General features: G+C 37.4%; 1 protein-coding gene across 6 annotated transcripts in view; it reads left to right on the forward strand.

Annotated features, from left to right (window-relative positions):
• Positions 1-20,809, forward strand: part of Hydin (HYDIN axonemal central pair apparatus protein) — a 266,122-nt gene that overhangs the window by 88,015 nt on the left and 157,298 nt on the right. For 4 of the 6 annotated variants that reach the window (XM_070026253.1, XM_070026252.1, XM_070026249.1 and 1 more), the window contains exons 12-14: positions 11,364-11,482; positions 16,467-16,690; positions 19,562-19,629. In XM_070026253.1, the coding sequence (XP_069882354.1) occupies positions 11,364-11,482; positions 16,467-16,690; positions 19,562-19,629 (411 nt within the window). Of the gene's footprint in view, positions 1-11,363; positions 11,483-16,466; positions 16,691-19,561; positions 19,630-20,809 lie in introns of those variants that run through there. The other 2 variants (XM_070026251.1, XM_070026250.1) reach the window with 2 other exon arrangements.

Below are 20,809 nucleotides of genomic sequence, written 5' to 3' on the forward strand. Positions count from 1 at the left end.
CACACACACATGCACACATATACACAAGACCATTGTTAGGTAAGAGATCTAAGGAAGTTCTTTGTTCTCTGGAAACTCTTCTGTCCTCTAAACATGTTTCAGAATCTTTAAAAATGTCAGTGCTGATATATAAGTAAACTATGTAGAAAGTAAATTGCAAAGCTCAATAGTCTATTTCTCCCTCACTGCTTCTAAGAAGCACTTGTAGTTCTTTTCTTGGGATGGTGATTTCCCTTGCTAACTCAATACTTATGTTGCTATTTGCTGATTTATTAACCCCACACTTTCCCTAATCCTCAGTGTGAAAGATGAAGATATTAGCTTACTTATATCTTTTCTTCCCCTGCCCGGGTTTATTGAGTTATAATTTACTGCAGTAAAACTCAGCTATTTTCAGAGTATGGTTCTATGAATTTGGACAAAGTGGAACAGTCACAACCACCAAAATCAAGACACAGAAAATCTCTAACACCATATGATTTCCTCCATATGCCCCTTGGGAGGTACCTCATCCCTCCACCATGGCCTTTGGTGATCCAATCATTTTTATTCTATATTTTATGAGTTTTAATATAATCTTAAATAACATACTTGAACCTAATTTCCCTTAAATAATATACTTGGAATTTATTCCTTAAACTTTATAATACCTCTTGACATATAAATACATTGGTAACCATTCTTTCTGCCTTCGGTGAGTTATCCTTCAAGATCATCATTGATGATCATAGTTAAGGCTTCAATTTACATACATATTACTCACCAAAAAGCCAGATATTCTGGGATCACATTTTATCCTGAGTTGATCCAAAGTTCTGACCCTGAGTCACTCAAACAATATCCTTAAAGTCTATACCAGTAGATTACCTTCCTTTACTTACAAGTGTGCTTTGTGTTCATTTGCTTCATAATTGACTTATACATAATTGACTTATACTTTCCTTTCCTTATATTTTTTAGATGTTTGTTTTTTCACTCCTGTCTAATCTACAATTCATTGTCTTCTCTATGAAGATATTTTTCTCAGAGCCTACCATCTTCTTATTGTAGTTCAGATTCTATGTCTACAAAAGAGCTGTTATCCAAGAATTAAAAAATGCATTTCCATGTGTACCCTATCTCATCTTTTCCTTCTTGGTCTACTCAAGGGCTTTCTCAAGACTCTCAGAATGTTTTCAGTCTTCTTTTTTGCACTTGAGTTCTGAAGTGGGATGAAGCCCTATGCAGGAATGGGATTTTTTCCGGCTCACTGTAGCCCATTTGAGTCTGATTACTCATATATTACTTCAACTCTGAGAAATTCAGTTTGATTACTTCTTTGATAGTTTTTCCTCAATTTTTTTTATCTTACTCTTCTCTAAAATTTAATAATCTAAAACTAGTCCTGAAAGATCCGGTGTCAAAGAATAAGATTTTAATCATACAAACCATAATAAAAGGCATTAAATAGAATCCAAAATTATTCAATAGGGTGCTTGGAGAAAGACTGATGTTTTTTGGTCAAAAAACACTAAGCACTACTCCCCAGCTACCAGCACAGCCGTGGCCAAGGATTGGGTGGAATCTCCCCAGATGTTGAGAGCCACCTCCCTGAACTTAAGTAGACTACTTGGTATTCCACTGCTATTGCTTACACATGCTGGAAATTTTCTCTTCAAGTTACTCTTTAACTTAAATTTGTCCCCTTTATAGATAAGACTTTCCTTGCCTATATTGTATAGATTCCAGAAAACATTTTGCAATTGACTTTAGGGCATCTTGAATCATGGAACTTTGGCACAAATATTTACTACTCAAAAACTTGAAATAGTTATGTTTTCTTTTTCTATGTTTCTTATTATTTTTGTAGTACCAAGGATTGAGCCATGCCCCAAGTACTTCTGCTTTGAGTTCATTTTTCAGATAGGGTTTTCAGCTAATTTTATCAGGGCTGGCCATCAGCCACAATCCTCCTACCTCTGCCTCCTGGGTAGCTGAGATTACAACTATGTGCCACTGTATCTACTGTTTTTGAGATCAAGTCTTACTGTTTGCCTGGGCTGACCTCAAACTGCCACCCTTCTCTATCTGCCTTCCAAGTATCTGGGATTGCAAGCATGAATCACTATATCCAGCTTTGCTCCCCCTCCCTGTTTTGTAATCAGATGAAGTAGAATCAAGTACTAAACTAGCCCTTGCCAATTACTTGCAAGAACTTCAGCTTTTTTTTCTGACATTCTTTACAGCCATTTTTTATGTACTGCTAGCACCAAGAACATAAAACTTATTCAATAAATATTGATTCCGTGAGTAATCAAGTAGCTTAAAGGTGAATGAATGAGTGGATGAATCCTGACTTGGTCTATTCTAGGGCCTTGTATATGAATGTGTGGTTCTCAGGATAGCTTCAGGATGAATGCAGGATGGACTTGGGAGTTTGGGAGTTGACCTGCCTATTCCTATACTTACAGACTTCTTAATGGATCTGGAGACAATGTTAGTGTACAGCAGGGCCTCTACAACAGGATAGTGGGGCCTCCCTCCCACCTCCCACTTTCCAGGGGCACTGGGTTTGGCCATACTCCAGGGGTTTAGCTGCCTTCCAGAGGTTTCCCAAACATTACACAACCAGGGTATTCATCTGTTGTTTCATTTGTAATGCTGAGTTCTACCACAGAATTTATATCCTAGGTAAACTGAATCAGGCAGTTTTCCATCTGCATAATAATTCTTCCTTATTTTGTTAGTGGTTTATTAAAAGATACAGATGCCAAGAAAGGCTTTGTTTACATAGTAATTCCATATTATCTTTCCTGTAAATTCCATGTAATTCTCTGTGTCTCTTAGAAGACATGGGAAGGATTCATTTTATCTTCAACCAGTTGCTGAAAGTGCCTGTCTGAGGTCACTAGGAAAAAAAAATTGTGGGCAGATAAGAAAGATCCTTCCCTTCTTTGACTTTGCTTTTCTTTGATTTGAGATCTAGATGGTACATAGGAGCAAATACATGTAGAGATTCTTTCTTCTCTTGCCCTTCTTCCTAGGTAATAGCTTACCTTACACACTTGTAATGTTTCTGTTTATCCTGCTCGTTAGCTATTTGCTGACCCCCGTCTGTGGCCTTTCTGTGGCTGCCTACTTTCTTACCACATAGACAATGGCCTAAATTGTTGAGATCAGAAACTGGAAGTCAAATTACCATTTATATTAACTGTCTCTTTTCCCTCAGTATTAAAATATGCTTTATGCTTTGATATCCTATAGTTTCATTGTGATGTATTTCCCTTTATTCTGCATGATATTTGATATGTTTCTTGAGACTAAGTGATTTTCATCAATTCTGGAAGATCCTCGATGATTTTATATCTTAGTGTTGTTTTCTTCTCATGTCACTTTTCTAGTTCTTTTGTATAACATGTGTGTGTGTGTGTGTGTGTGTGTGTGTGTGTGTGTGTATAACATGAGGCACCAGTGGCTCATGCCTGTAATCCTAGCTACTCAGGAGTCTGAGATCTGAGGACTAAGGTTCAAAGTCACGCTTGACAGGAAAGTCCTTGAGACTCTTATCTCCAATTAACCACCAGAAAACCGGAAGTGGCGCCATGGTTCAAGTGGTAGAGTGCTTGCCTTGAGTTGAAGAGCTCAGGGACAATGCCCAGGCCTAGAGTTTAAGCCCTACAACTGACAAAAAAAACAATAAACAAACGTGTGTATATGTGTATATACATACATATATGTATATGTTTGTTTGTTACATACATATACGTATATGTATATGTATGTATGTCTTTCCCTTGGAATCATCATGTATGTTAACCTCTTCTTTATATTTCCTGTATCTTTATGTCTGTATGGCTCCTAGGTGCTTTTTCTGAGTCCTTTTTTCTACTTAACTAATTCTTAAGCTATATCTGCTCATCAAGTCATCTATCCATTCAGTTTTTAATTTAATTGACTTAGTTTTTCCATTTTAGAAATCATATATGTAGTTTGAATAAATACCTATTTTAATTCCTTAATTATAGTTTGTATTTTGTTATTTATGTCTTCAAAGATTATTAGAAAACCTACTAGAGTTTCTCTAGGAATTTCAACTCTTCTGGTGCTCATGTTCATGGTAGCCACTGGTTTTCCTCATACTGGATTGGTCCTTTAAGTATTTGTATTATGAATTTATTTTAGCCTGGCAACTACACTGTGAAAATATTTCCTTAGGTGAATCATTTTTAATGTCTTCTGCTAAGGGTTCTGTAATTTTTGTTCTGATTCTTGCTCCCCGTACAGCATGAGACTTTGGTACTAGGAGCTTCTGCCCCATGTGGAGTACTAGCTAAAAGATGAGCCTCATTATTACTTCCATAGACCAATATATAGGCTTAAGAAAAAAACTTTCTAGGCTCCTGGATTTATGCAGAGTTTAATTCTCCATTCCAAATAGAAAACAAAGCCTATGTCCCCTTCATGAGAGAGTAACACTGGTGCCAGTAGACCATAGGCTCTATAAGTCTCTGCTTTTCTTTGGGGAAATTTGCTAGTTTATTATGCTGAGTTCCCTTTTTACGTCTAGTACCTGGTATTTTCCTTTTTTTGAGTTTGGATACACATTAAAATATATACTTACTATGTTTTTAGTCATTTTTTTTCTTTTTGTATTTGGGGTGGAAGAATAGACCAAGTCAACTAACTCGACCATGTTGTCAGAAGTTAATGTTAGAAGTTTTTGTATGTTTAAATGATGTCCTTAGAGACTCTGCATCAGAATCAAACTAGCTGCTCATTAAAAATGTAGGCACTTGGGTTTCACTTATGTTTTATTGAAGCAAACTCTGTGGAAATGGTACTGGAGAATATTCATTTTAAATGAGGACTAAGAAGCAATTCTAGAAGTTTTTCAGCATACAAGGTTGACATGGAAAGGGATAGATTATATTTCTTCAACATACAGTAAAAATAAGAAATTAAAAAATTCCAAAGCAATATAATTTACATTAGCAATTAAAAAATGTGTAGTATTTCAGATGGATGTAGTAGCCTGTAATCCCAGCTATGGGAGGCAGAGATCAGGAGGATCACGGGAAGTTTGAGGCTAGCCTGAGTAAAAGATTAACAAGCTTTTTGTCTCAACAAACAAAGCTTGTGGTTGACTTATGCAAGATGCAAAGGTAGAAGGATTGTAATCCCAGGCAAAAAGTGTGAAAATTCTGAAAAATACCTGAAAAATAACCTAAAGTAAAAAGGGCTGGCAGCATGACTCAAATGGTAGAGAACTTACCTAGGAAGTTCAAAGCACTGAGTTAAAAATCCCAGTACTGTTAGAGAAAGAGGAAGATGGAGAGGGAAAAGTCTTAGAAGCTAGGCATTGTGGCACAAACTACTCAGACAATGAGAGAGATTAAAGACCCAAATATGTGGACAACTATACATTTGCCATAAGTTGACAAACTCAATATTGTTAAAATGTATTTAATGCAACCAAAATCAATACCTAAATAGCTTATTAAAATAGAATTTGATAAGTTAATTCTAAAATTCTAATGGAAATGCAAAAGACAACTTTGGAAAAAGAGTATAATTGGAGAGCTACTATTACTTGATTTCAAGAGGCATTCAAAGCTATAGTAATTAATATAATCCAGAATAATCTTGCCATCTGGAATTCTTTTACTTTCAACACATCTTTTGATATGTAATATAATACTCATCCTTTTGCGACATACAGTAATATTCATAGACCTAGGATTTGAAACATGGACTCCTGCAGCCCATCATGTAGCCTATCATAGATCTTATGGATGTCCAGTTGTTTTAGCTCCTTCTACTGCACAGCCCATCTTTCTCCACTGAAAGTCATGAATCCAGTTTACATAACACTTAAGCATATATATTTGAACATTTGTATCTAAGCACCAAATCTTGAACATACTGATCTCATTGAGCTTCTCAGTAGTTCAGTTGGGTAGGGCAGATGATGTCTTTATTTTATAAATGAGGAAGCTAAAGCTTGGAAAACTTAGTAAATTGTCTACAGGAGTCATGAATTCTAAGACTTGAGTCCTGTATTATGCATACCTTGTACCTCTCTATCCCTTAAAGATATATCTCATGTGGAATGGTATGACCTATAGTCCACCATTGTAACTAAAAGAAATAATTAAGTTCCCAGCCCATCCAAAAACTATACCTAGAAGATTATACACTAGTCCATGCACACACACACAAAAAAAACAGAAGACCCCCATCTCAACCAATAAAAAGCTAGGTATGGTGGTGCATGCCTGTTACATGCCATCTACATGGGAGCAAATAGGAGGATCACTGTCCAGGCCAGCCCAAGCCAAAACTAGACCTTATTTGAAAAATAATAATAACATAAAGAGTTGGAGGTGTGGCTCAAGTAGCAGAGCACCTACTTAGCAAGCACAAGACCCCAACTAAATTGAAAGCCAGTACTCAAAACAAAACAAAACCCAAACCCTTTATCTAGTTTTTCCTAAAGTGTTTAAAAACATCTATATAACAACTCGTCAACTATTTCTCTATGACACCAAACATTTACAATACATAAATTATCTATAAGCTTATTAATAGTATATTAGTAATACATATACTAAAATAGTATACTACTATATTAGTAGTATACTAACAAGTAAAGAAGCTGTATTTTCTTTCTATACTGCTGTGAACATGAACCATAATATAAACAATGATGTGTTGAAGTTTCTAAAAATGCTACCTAAATTGGTCCCGGGTTGGTGGTTGCTCTAGGTACCTGGTGAAAACAAATTCTGTGACCCACAGAGGATTTAAACCATCAGGGGAAATGTGGGAAGATGTACTGGCAATGTGCAACAGGTTTTAAATGAAGACTCAGGATGCAAATCTGCTTTCTCAGAACAGCAGAAACTGGGCTGTGGTACACACTGTTTTAATATTGCAGCTCAAGGAAGCATAAATGTTTTGCTGGCAAGTGTGTATACATATGTATTATTGTATTGCTTTCTTTTAGATAACAACTTTAGACAAAATGATATATTATTATTGTTGTCATGTGAAAATTCATGTGATTTGAGGTATATTGAGCAATTTTGTGCATGCAAACATATAGTGAAATGTTTTAGTTTATACCTAATCAGGCTTTGTTTACATTTCTTGTTTATATTGAGTTTATGCAAAATAATTTTTATAATATATAGATAAAGTACAAGAAATACCCCATAACTATACGCATTTTAATTTTGTTATCATATTTTTCTGAAGTTCCCTTATTACATACGTGTGGCTATGATTTAATCATTAATAGTCTATTGTTGGGCTATTTAAAAGTTCCACTCCCAATAGACATGTGTGCTGCTTCCAGATTAATGCTGTTATGCATCTAAGAATCATGCTCTTAAAGCCAGATGCCAGTGGCTTGTGCCTGTAATCCTAGCTACTCAGGAGGCTGACATCTAGAGGATTGTATTTCAAAGCCAGATGGGCAGGAAGGTCTTCAATATTCTATCCTAGTTAACCAGCAATAAAGGCTGGAGATAGGACTGAAGTGATAGGGAGCCAGAAAGCTGAGTGAGTAGGAGGCTCTAAATTCAATACCCCAAACTGGCATAAGAATAATCTCCAGGAACACAATGTCAGTTTTTCTAGGATATACTCCTCAAAGTAACATCTCTGAGACATACACGATACACACACTCAGGTGACTGGCTAATCTCTCCACAGGGTTGTGCCAGTTTATTTTCCTACCTGCAAGAGATGAGTACCCCTGACATTTTTCTGTAATCTTGACTGCACTCAGGACCGATCAACTTTTAAGTTTCCCCCTCAAGAGCACTTGAAATAAAACTGCAGTTATGAACTTTGTTATGTTAGTGAAAATAACATGTATTGTCTGACCACTCATCTTTGGACACTCATGTGGGCCCATTTTTCTAAGGTTTGGTGTTGTCTTTGTCCAGCTGATTTATAGCAGTTCTTGATATAGTCAACACATATTCAACATAGCACCTTTCTGCTGAGTCCTTTGTACCTGGTGGAAGGTGCAAACAAGCTTCCTAGTGCCTCTTTTATAAGACATTAGTCCCACTCATTAGGGCTCTGCTCTATTACCTAAATCGTCTTCCAGATGCATCACTTCTTAATTTCTTCACCTTGGGAATTAAGATTTCAACCAAAGAATCTGAGGACGTGGAGGCTGGAGGAGACAAATAACTAGACCATAATAGATGGCAAGTTTTCAAGTACCCATGGCTGCAATTTTCTGGTATTTAATGCAATGGACTCTGTTGTAGTCAGGAATTTTTAGGTTCATTAAAGAAATTCTGTAGTGTGTCTTTCTGCTGCTTTTGAGAAAAACCTCTGGATTAAAAAACACAGTATGTTGTCCTTTAATGAAGAACCTGTCCTGAAAGTTGCTAGTGCCTTCACATTTGGTATCTTTTGTCAAGATAAGAAAATAATCTGCTTAGAAAATCTTATGGAAAATTAATATTTATGATATGACCAAAAATTTATGTGACCCCTTAGAAATGCAAAGCTAGAATTACTTGTGGTTATCTTCTATTCTGGGTGAGGGAAGTGGTTAACTACAAATAAGACCAACTCTTATGAAGTAATTAGTAATGCCCAAGAAACATAAACCATGCTTTATTATAGTACTTCATTTTTCGTTTTAGGAAAGAAGTCAAGATAACAGATGGGGAAAGTTTTAGGCCTGACTGCTGTAAATAGTCTGATAGTTTACTCCATGATATATTTGCAGTTCTCTTTCTTTGCCATTCTGAATGTTGAATCAAAATCCATCCCTTTTAACCAAAGAATACAAGTTATTGCCTTGATTAGAAGTATAAATAATAGATTATGGTGACAACATTGGAGCCCTCGGAAAGTTTTACTTGAATTGTATAATATTGTTACCATAAATATCTGATTTTTAGAGGAATCTCTTCTCTGGGGACCAGATGGAGTGGGGGACACTCTGACTAAATCAGCAATCCCAAATACTGTTAGGATTTCTCAAAGTAATACTTACATAATGACCACTGTGTTGACAAACACTAGAGGGGACAGAAGGACAGTAGTCCTGGGAAGAAAGTACTAAGGATACAAAAGACAATGATATATAAAATATCATAAGAAATTATAATGATGGAAATAAATTAGAACTATCACTTAGATGTTCCAAGTGTGGTTAGTACAGCTGTTTGTACAGCCATTCTAGAGGACAATATGGTTACAGCTACCAAAATGTCAAATGTGTATGAGTTTGTTTTGAAAATTCTGCTTCTAATAATGGTGGGATGGTTGGTTTGGGTCAACTCTATCTCTCTGCAGAAGAACAACTAGAAAAGCCAGGCAAGCCGGGTACCAGTGGCTCACGCCTGTAATCCTAGTTACTCAGGAGGCTGAGATCTGAGGATCGCAGTTCAAAGCCAGCCCAGGCAGGAAAGCCTTATTTCCAATAAACCACCAGAAAATCAGAAGTGGTGCTGTAGCTCAAGTGGTAGAGTGCTTGCCTTGAGCTGAAGAGCTGAGGGACAGCGTCCAAGCCCAGAGTTCAAGCCCCACAACCGACAAAAGAGAAAGAAAGAAAGAAAGGAAGGAAGGAAGGAAGAAAGAAAACAATACTTTTAAAAACTGTTTTTGAAGGGAAAAGAGAACTGTCAGGAGAGTGCAAAATTATGGGGCCAAGATCCAAAAGATAGAAATCGCCATCAGACTTGGAGAGCCATGATGTTCATGGGGTTTCCAAGGAGAAATGGTCTTGACAACTTCAGGTATTAGACTGGGATCCAGTAGGAACTGGAAGTAGTCTAGCCCTCACAAAGCCTGAAAACCAGCTTTGAATCACTTTTTCACTTGATTTGATTAAGACACTTCTCCACTAAAGTACCAGAAGAGAAGGAGGTGTTTATTGATTGTGGGGAAATAGCTCTTCTCTTTTATACCTAGAATCTCTAAGCCCTTTTAGGGAGAATTAAGAAAATAGATACTCAAGTGATTTGCTTCAGGGCTTAATTCTGTAATCACAATCTTAGCTGAGGACAGTTAAATTAGGTTTTTCTGAGATTATAAGTATCCTCTAGTCAACAGCCAGAAGCTACAGGAAGTTATCTTTTAAGGGTTTCAATTATCTCTATGAATTTCATGTACCTAGACCATCATTCAATCAATAAACCACCAGAATATGAGGGAATAAGATAATCTGACAGAAAACCAAGTTAAACAGTTAAGACTCAGAATTATCTAAATAATAGAATTGTCAGACAGAATTTTAAAAGTAATTTTTATTAGTCACAATCAGATGCTGAGCAAGGTGGCTCACACTTATAATCCCAGAGACTTTGGAGGCAGAGATCAAGGGCATCCGAGTAGGAAGCCAGACCCAGTGAAAAGCTAATGAAATCCCTGTCTCCTACTAACAAGCTTGGCATGGCGGTATATACATCTGTGGGAGCATAAGTATTAAAGTACAGTATATGCATGTATTCAATATGGTGGATCCCCTTGAGCAATTAACATACATCTGAAAAATGGCTGTTAGGAAGGTGATATATGTCTTGTCTAGAAGGGGAGGGTACTAGGATGTGCACACATGTGAAATAGTATGTGTATGTGTGGTACATGTGTGAAAATGGAACTATGTAGCTTGTTGAGATTAGCTTGGGAAAAGGGGAAGCGGTATGAAGAATCTAATCAAAACACATTGTATGCACATACGGACACATCAAAAATGGCTTGAGCCACTGGTGCCCGGCAAGGTTCTGATATTTTCATATACCTAAACGATGTGTAATGATCAAATTGGGGACAATAATATATCTATCACTTTAAACACTAATCATTTCTTTGTGTTAGGAACCATCAAAATCCTCTTGCTACTTTGAAATATACAATAAATTATTGTTAACTCCAAGTACTCCAAACCTATTTTACTATGAGATATTAGAATTAAATCCCCTTTTTATCTGTGTTGGTGTAAGGGAGATAGTGTTAGGGTTTGCACCCAGGACTTTGTGCATATGAGCCAGGCATTTTACCACTAAGCTAACCCTGTCTCTATCTTTCCTTCTCACAACCTTTCCAGCTTCTGTTATATTCTACCCTCTGCTTTTATGAGATCAGCATGTTAGGGAGACTATGCAGTGATTTGTCTTTCTGTGATTAAATTTTTTAATCTTTTTGCTGCTAAAATGTCAGGCTAAATTGCAATATAGACCACTCCTTACAGGTAAAAAAAATTACAGTATTACTTATTCCTGTTTCTAAAAGTAAGATAAGTCTTCAGCATTGGTTATATTACAGTTTCCTCAGTACAGAAATCTTGATTGTTTACCTCAGTGACAGATTGTGGATAATATGGGATAATAAAATCTCAATTGTTTCTGTAGGCCGAGAAATCCGCTTGCCTCTCCGAATCAGAGGTGAAGGAATAGGACCTAAGATTCACTTCAACTTTGAATTGCTTGACATTGGGAAAGTATTCATTGGATCTGTTCATTGCTATGAGGTGAGCAGAATTATTCACTGAGGCTCCTGACAGTACAGAGGATCCTCTGTGTGTGTGTGTGTGTGTGTGTGTGTGTGTGTGTGTGTGTGTGTGTGTGTGTGTGTGTGTGTGTGTGTGTGTGTGTGTGTGTGTGTGTGTGTGTGTGTGTGTGTGTGTGTGTGTGTGTGTGTGTGTGTGTGGCTCCTGACAGTACAGAGGATCCTTTGTGTGTGTGTGTGTGTGTGTGTGTGTGTGTGTGTGTGTGTGTGTGTGTGTCCAGGTGCTCTACCACTCAGCTATAGTTCCTCTTCTGGCATCTTGTGGCTAATCAGAGATAAGAGTCTCAAGGACATTCCTGCCCAGGCTGGCTATGAACTGTGATCCTCAGATCTCAGCTTCCTGAGTAGCTGGGATTGTAGGTATGAGCCACTGGCACCTTTATGTGATCAGTGTTTCTATGTGATCAGAAATATGTACAGTCACATCCATTTGCCATTACTCATCCCCATTCAGACCCCAAAATGCTGATTCCCTCCTAGTAGCTGTGCTGCAAACACCAACTTCTACCCTTCTTCATCAGTACCTTTGACTTCACTAAAAGCTAAAAAGTGTCAAAGCCATAATTTAAATTGGCTTTATCCTCCTCATTTGGTAGATTCTAAAGAGGAACACCATAAATACCTCTCCCCATCTGTTTCAAGCTTGGTCTCTGACAACATAAATTCTACAGCTGAGAGGAGAGAGAACTTTTTACATTTTCTAGAATGTCCTAATGAGGAGAACTGTTTTCACACTTCAGATTTCTCTCCAAATGCCCTCATCTCCAGCTCAAGTTTGAAAAAACTAATCATCGAGGTTTCTAAAAGAGACCTCCCTGCTCTATCTTTCCAATTAACTAGAAATTGGAATCTTACAAGACGGACTCATGTGGGTTCTTCAGGGTCAAAGCCACTCCAGTATTTCCTCATGGCTAACTTTGCATCTAGGGCACATTTTTATACTAGATCTAACTGTAACAGTTGAAGCTTTGTTTGAGGATATTCAAACATTATACATGTTTATATTTTTAAAGAAATGATAAACACAGTTATTTAATGAGTGTCAAGTAGCTGTCAAGCCCCATGTGTGTACATGTCTGTGTATATGTACAAAATATGTGCAATTTCTGGTGCTTACAAAATGGTGAAAAATATGTTATGTTTGTTTCACAATGATAACCATGAAACATGTGTGGTTAATACCCTCGACAATATCTCCAAGTGTGTGTGACCGTGCTGATGCCCTGCCATAGTTTGCATAGAAACACTAGCAAGTGAGGAGTAGGCTCAGTGTCTATTCCTGTGTTATAAGTGAGTAAGCCCAGGCACAGAATAATGCTAGATAAACTCTGCAGCCAAGGTTCAAAAAGTGTATTCCTCTAGCAGAGTATCTGTAACACCACAGGCTCTTTCTTCTGCTCAGCTACTCCTACTGATTGCCTGGTGGCACAATGAAATGTGGCTTTACCTGTATCCCTCTGGAAGAAAGGAAAAGAACATACAGAAATGTCCATGAGCTATATATATAGAAGGTAGCACTGAATATAGCTCATTGTACTGCCATTGTTCTTAGCCATATGACTACAAGGGAAGGGAGAATGTAATTTGTCACTATAGAAGAGGAAATAGATTCAGGGAACAGCAAAACTGACAGCCAGAAATGTGAAATAACTAACTCGGTCAAGTCACAGATTGTAAATATTGAGAGCTCTGGGTTCCTGGCACCCTCTATCATGTTCTGGAACTAGAAGGCCTTTTTGTTAGCCTTTTAGTCCTTTAGGTTCTCAGCATCCCAGTCTTCTACCCTACAACCAGCTCAGCTCTCTGCCCATCCTACCCTGCTTGTGGACAATGTTCTTCGTCCCCACATTTGCTGGTTTATCTGTAGCCTAAGTGACATGATGCAAAATGTAAAGAGATGTTAAATCATGGGGAAGTAGAACAAAATAGGAACATACAATTTGAACAAAGAAATCAGATGTATGTGCTGCATGGAAGAGAAGGGTCTCTGGGTGGTAGTGGGGGATATGATAGTTCTTTTCATTTGTTTTATGGAGGTACTGAGCCTTGAACTCAGGGCATGGTCACTGTCCCTTAGCTTTTTCACTCAATGCTGATGATTTGCCACTTGAGCCACAGCTCTACTTTCAGTTTAAACACAGATAAATTCTGTGCCCATTATGCATGAGGTTATAAGTCACAGTCACTGCCAATTATAAGCACTAATTGTCAAGAACTATTCTAAAAGTTATATAAGTTAATAAGTGTCTCACTAATTTTCCTGTCTGGGATACATTTGAACTCCAAACCACATAAGCTCCAGAGAGTGGCTGGGATTACAGGCATGAACCACTAGTGACTGTGTATATAGTTCTTAGTAATTGATGCTCTAATAGTTTATCGTTTGTGAGTACCCCTTATATTTTACAGATTATGGATACACCATCAGATAAGGATCTTTCATGCTAATGTAGGCTGCACAGGATTTCCCTAAGTGAAATACTAACTTCTTACAGTATAACACAAATCTACTTAAGACCACCACTTCCCACCCTCCCAAGTTTTAACAGTGAGGCAAACCACAGTTAACTAAGGAGTTCAATGAGGTGGTGCAACAGATTGAACAGTTGGGAGAGCTGAGCAGTGGCAAAGAAGGACATGGCAAAGTGCTTCTTATGGGGATATTTTGCACTCTCTGCATAAAATTGATGCCTCGTTGCATCTCTCAATTTATTATATTACCTGCTTGAGATGAATTTGAATAACTAGATTGCCCTTAGTCATTGCTGAGCTTAGCAGATATAGAAAGAATAAACCATATAACACCAAGAATATACACTCTTCCCTAGTATAATCAAAAAGAAAAACAAATTGGAGGTGAAGTTCTATTAGAGTGTTTCCCTATCAAAGGGAAAAAAACCAAGGGTAAGAGTTATCACCAGAAGTCAAGAGGCCTTAAAATTACATCCCCAACTTGATTTCTAGATTCAGTATTATTTTGTCAGGGATAGAATGGCATGCATGTTCTTGAAAATGGGGAAACTCAGTTTAGAAACCCTGGGTTAAATAGTCCTGTTAACAAAAAACAAACACAAAGGCAACTATGCGTCTTCCTAGAAAGAACAAAGGAGCAATTTTTTGTATGTTTTTTATTGTAAAAATGCTGTGCAAGAGGGGTTATAGTTACATGAGCAAGGTAATGAGTACATTTCCTATGGAGCATTGTTGCCTCCTCCTTTGTTTTCCCCCTACCATCCCTTCCCTCCCATCTCCACAACTACCTCCCCACACCAAAGTTGTAAAGTTTGTTTTCAACATACTGTTTTGTACATCTCATTGTTACAATGGGTCAACCTATATCCTTATTTAAGCATTTTGTTTTTTCCTTCCCCTTCCCCGAATTAGAGGAGTGTATATACAAGATGCAGGGCACCAACATCAAATACAGTGAAAAGGGGGTTATACCATGGGGGAGGAACATACAACGTAACAAAAATTCACATGGTACATTATAAATATGTTAGAAACAATAGCAAGAAAGAAAAAATATGTTTGTGTCCCTATCTTGGGGTTCACTTCTCTTAACATCATCTTATATGGTCATATGTATATAGCTGAAAGGAGCATTCTTTTTTTTTGGGGGGGGGTGTCCAGTCGTGGGGCCTGAACTCTGGGCCTGGGCGCTGTCCCTCAGCTCTTCAGCTCAAGGCTAGCGCTCTACCACTTGAGCCACAGTGCCACTTCCAGCTTTTTTCTTTTTGCTTATGTGGTGCCGAGGAATCAAACCCAGGGCCTCATGCATGCAAGGCAAGCGCTCTACCACTGAGCCACCTTCCCAGCCTGAAAGGGGCATTCTTGGCCACTAATGCCTTTAAGTGGCCTTGAAGTTACCACTAATGTATTCTCAGTGACTCCCTAAACACAGATAAATTCTGTGCCCATTTTGCATGAGGTTATAAGTAACAGTCATTGTCATTTATAAGCACTAATTGTCAAGAACTATTCTAAAAGTTATATAAGTTGATAAATTTACTCTTAATATGAGAAGTCAAGACTGTTTTTAAAGCTACATAGGTAGTAGCTCAATGGCAAAGCTGAGATTTGAACCCAAGGAGTTTGGCCCCAGAGTCCCTTACGATAAACACTTTTCTTTAGAAATGTTCCTTTAAAAGGAACCTTTCTTTTAAAGGATTCCTTTAAAAAAGGATGAAACACAATTCAGACTTTCAAGGACGTCAGAATGAGGAGCATGGGAAATAAGTATAAAAAGACAAATCCTTCTTGTATTTGCTTTGGTGCATTAGCTGTGTTCTGTTGGCACAAGTAGCTGCCTCTTCCCCTGCAGAGGCCAGTGGCTGTGCCCCACTCAAGCTCCTCTTGAGTAGCAACTAACCTCCAGGTAGATCCCCATTCCCTTGGTCCCCTAGAGCTCTGTCTTCTGGATCAATGACAACAGAAGGCATCACAGAGTAAGGGCTTCCTCTGGGTTGGGCCCTGACGGTGCATTACCTAATTTAACACAAGCACCCTCAGTGCCCACTAAGATAGCTTTCCACCCCTGTTCATCTTCCAGCCTCACTTTTCACTACTGCTCTCAAAATGAGTTGCCCACCACTTCCTCTATGTCCTTGATCTCCCTGCACAGTTATCTACTGGATTCTGCCCATTACCCACCACAGCCACTTTCTTCTTCAAGGTTAGAGGTCACCTCTAATAATAAATCAAATTCTGAAACCTTTTCTCAGTTTATTTCTCTGACCTCTGTCTACATTTGCCTTCTTCTGGGAAGCTTGCTCCTAGAACAAGTCTTTATAGCATGAATATAATATAAATGTGAATGTTTTCCTTTGGTCCTAATCCCTGTATCTTATTCTGTGCTGACATGAAATAATAAATACAACCACATGCTTACATGAAATTGATCACAGGTCCCTTGACTTTCCCATCTTTGTCTTTGCTTGAAACAGGCAGTCATGTCCAACAAAGGCAGCATCGATGCCCTCTTCCATGTGGTCCCTACAACCTCAGCCTTGGGGTCTTGCTTTGTTTTCAGTCCCAAGGAGGGCATCATTGAGCCAAGTGGAGTCCAAGCTGTCCAGATCTCCTTCAGTTCTACCATCCTGGGGTACTTCGAAGAAGAGTTCCTGATTGATGTCAATGGGACACCAGAGCCTGTGAAACTGACCATTAAGTAAGGAATGTTTAAGGTGGAAACTAACTGAAGTTTTCACCTACTGCTTTCTTGAGTTTTAGAACTAGATCATCTTTGTTGATATGAGCACTTCAGCATAATGGGATGTGTTAAATTTCAACTAATGTTTTCCTAATGAACAGGTGTGACTTACAATATGGCTATAGATGCTATTGGGGGATCAGAATTGTCCATCGGTTGTAACTTTATCAAACTAGCCTATAGTCACTCTCTGGACTAGGGTATTTGGAGAAGATAATTCATTATAGTAACGTCTGGTGGAAATTATCTTCTTGACTAACCTTTGATTATGATCACAGTTTCTCTACACCTTCCTGTTTTGTTTTTATTTTAGGGAAACTCTTAAAATCAACCTACCTATAATGCTTTGAAGTACTATAAGAGTCCATTTGTCTCCAAGCTCATCACCAGTTTCTGAAAGAAATAGACCTACTGATTTTTCTTCCCCACACAATGTTTTCTGAAGTTCAGTATCTCATGTATTAAACTATATTCTAATACTTCAAACCATGAACTACAATTTTGAAATCCTATCTGGTATCACAAGTAAATATGCAATTTCAAAGGCTGAAAGTGCATGTACAATATATCATCAGTTTCCACCCCACATATTATTGCTGATTTCACTTATTACTTCATCAGAACTTCCTTAGACCTTACGCCCCAAGAATGTCTACAAGGCTTATAGATTCTAGAATTTTTTCTTTCTCTTTTAAAACCATTCTGTCCTTGATATATATATATATATATATATATATATATATATATATATATATATATATATATAATTTTGGTTATATATATAATTTTGAAAGGTTAAAACAAATATACTTTTGCTATTTTTATTTGCTCCTCCAATCACATAACACAGTATTTTAAATGGCTACATAAACATCACTGTAAAATTAATATAAAGTTTTCCCATTAGCAGTTTTTTCTCTTATATTTTTCTATGCATTCAGCTTGTTTCATAATAACTCAATTATAATTGGTGTATATTATAATTTTAACAGATCACTGCATTGATGCATGCATGTCTTGACATAGACTCTCCTAATATTTAGAAAAATCACTATTAGGATTCATCTGACCATCTCTAAGTCCAGATAGTATTCAGATACAGTTCTCTCAGTTATAGGAGCCTTTGAACAAATGTGATTTATCTCTGATTCTTTCAACCTCTGCACTGGTTTAATGACTGCTTTGTGCAATCCTGGGAGCACCTTTGTACAGGTCACATGCTTTGTCATTGATTTGCTACTTTGGCCCCTGAAAGCTTCTTTTCCAAGCTAAGCATCTAATCTGAAGGCATGTTGGACTTGAAGCTCAGCTGGATCCTAATTGCCTTGCTAAGTTCTTGCCACTCCTTTGGAAATCACTTCCAATCATGAAAACAGATAGTCATGAGACATATTTGGGAGTAGGAACTTGCTGCAGTGAGTCTTAGCCATGGCCACTCTTCTCAGGCTTGTGATATTTTCTCATCACATTATAGTTAGAGCTAGAGCAGCTGGAGGTATCACTAGAGCGCCAATGCATTCTACATGGTGCAACATGCCTATTTCACCAACATCCGGACCTTGGTGAATTAGGATAGTTCCACCTTAAGGTATTATCTGGTATCTGTGTGCTTTATTACATATATGTTCTGTTCAGTTCTTTTGTCTAAATATTTTTAAATATATGAGTTGTGGAGAAAGTAGTTATTGCTCTAAAAGGAAACAAGAATACTTGATTATCGGGCTTTATTTTCTACTTTAATAGATTGTCACAAATTTCCTAACTTGAAAATAGCACAGATTTATTGGTTTACAGTTCTGTAAATTAGAGGCCCAACACAGGTTTCATTGAAGTAAAACCAAGGTGTTGGCAGAGCTAAGTTTTTTCCTGAAGGGGGAAAGTTCATTGCCTAAACTTTGCAGTATCTTGAGGCTGTCTATTCTCATTGACTCCTTTCCTTTCTTCCTTCAAAGTAACTTCTCACATTGCGTAACTCAGATTTCTTCTCCTGTCTTCCTCCTTTGTCAGTAAAGACCCTTATGAATCTATTGGACCTACCATAATCTCACCATCTAAAATTCAATCCATTAGCAACCTTAATTCCAGCTGCTTAATTCCCCTTTGCCATGTTACCTAGCATAATCCCAGGTTCTAAGGATTAAAATGTACATATCTTTCGGAACCATTACTCTACCTGCCACCTGAAGTAAACTAGAAACTGAAGAATCTATTACATATTTTAAGTTAGGACCATCTCTTCAAGATTGTCAAGCCTTACTTAAACTAAGGGAGAACTAGATGAATATTTGGAATGCCCATTCCTTCAAAGTCACCTAGTGTAGACTTCTCTTTTTCATACTGGAGGAAGAAACGGTAATACCAATAAATATATGGCCAATGTCACAGCAAGGTAGTGTGGTAGGAATGAAATTATAAAAGCATAGAATAGATTGACAGTATTGTTAACAGTATCATTGATCACTGGCAGTATCATTGATGTTCTGTAATTTTTATTTCTTGATAAGTTAATAACTTACACATTATAAGTGACTCATCCAAATTGATGACAGTTTATGCCATTAGTTTGGTGATCTATCTGTTATGCCCCTGCCTTGCTTGCTGGTAGGAATTGGGCCATAAGTTTTAACAACAGTATCATTTGTCAAAACCATGGTTGGAGTTTTGAAAAAATAATTGAGGAGCTCTATGAGAGATCATCATCTCATAACTTTCTCACTTCTAGAATGGATTTACTTCCAAGTTATGGTATTTTAGTTTGTACTCTCAGTTCCTGGTCATTATCTTGAACTCATTAGATATTCTCCCTACTCTCCAACTTTTGTGTTTCAGAGGCTGTGTCATTGGGCCTACCTTCCATTTTAATGTCCCTGCTCTGCACTTTGGGGATGTTTCCTATGGTGAGTACTTCTACTTTCAATGTAGAGATTAGAGAGGGGTAGGGATATTTTTTGTCTCTGTATGGGAGGAAGAATATTTACAAAGCCTCTCTCTTACTGTTCTTTTATAGGTAACAGTTAAGAAGGCCTAGAATTGTTCTTTTCTTTCTCTGTGGCAGTGGCATTTGAATGTGAAAATAGTAGCTGTGTCCTGAGCACTCAGAGCTGTCAGACCTAGCTGTCTTCCCTCTTCCCACAGTGAGACAACAGAAGCTTTATGCTTCACTCCACTAGTTGAACATTCTGTATTCTAATAAATGCAGATTCTGATTTGCCCATCTGGCAGCAAAGCCACTGCCTCACAAAGATGCTCTCAAGTTTAAGGTGAACTCAGTGTATTGACTCAGGTGTTCTTTCGCTCCTCAGTGTTGGGATGTTACCATCTTGCCCAGTTGTTCTCCTGAGTAATTTCTCTTTTTCTAAGCTTCACCACTAATAAAATGATAAGAACAGTAACAACAGCAGTAGCAGAAGCTCTACTTATCCATTGTGTTTTGTATTTTAGTCATTGCTAAATGTATTATATATAGTGTTGCATTGAATTCTTTTAGTAATCCTATGAGGCAGTACTACTTGATGCCTCCAGTTTCAAACTGAGATCAGAAGAATTGAGATCTGCTTAAATTCATGTATGCTCACTGTTGCCCCCACTAAAGGGAAAAACTGGTTCTTAGATGGTAAGAAAACATACATGTACTAATGGCAATTGTGTGTGTGTGTGTGTGTGTGTGTGTGTGTGTGTGTGTGTACCAATGATCATTCAAAGTTCAATTATCCTCAACAAAATAATTCTTTAGTACTAAATTTCTCATTAGGGAGACTTCAAATTTATTTTGAATCTTATTTCATGATTTAATTTAATTTGGTTTAAAATTAATTTACCTTTTTAAGTAAGTGATAATGGAAATAGGGGTTGTGAAATACTAACTGAAATATGTATGTATGTAATTTTTTCTATTTTGTTTCATTTTGAGTAGGCCCATCTACTTTGGGGAAAAATAGTTCTTTAGGAAAATTTTGTTCATAATGTCTGGTCAATTGCTTCAACATGAGGGTTATAACAACTTTATTCAAATCACATTACATGTATAATACCTCCATGAACATCATATTGCATAAGGCACATAGTGGAGGGAAATCT

This window comes from Dipodomys merriami, unplaced genomic scaffold (assembly GCF_024711535.1).
Source record: "Dipodomys merriami isolate MVZ:Mamm:240054 unplaced genomic scaffold, mDipMer1.0.p SCAF_176, whole genome shotgun sequence".
Classification (NCBI taxonomy): domain Eukaryota; kingdom Metazoa; phylum Chordata; class Mammalia; order Rodentia; family Heteromyidae; genus Dipodomys; species Dipodomys merriami.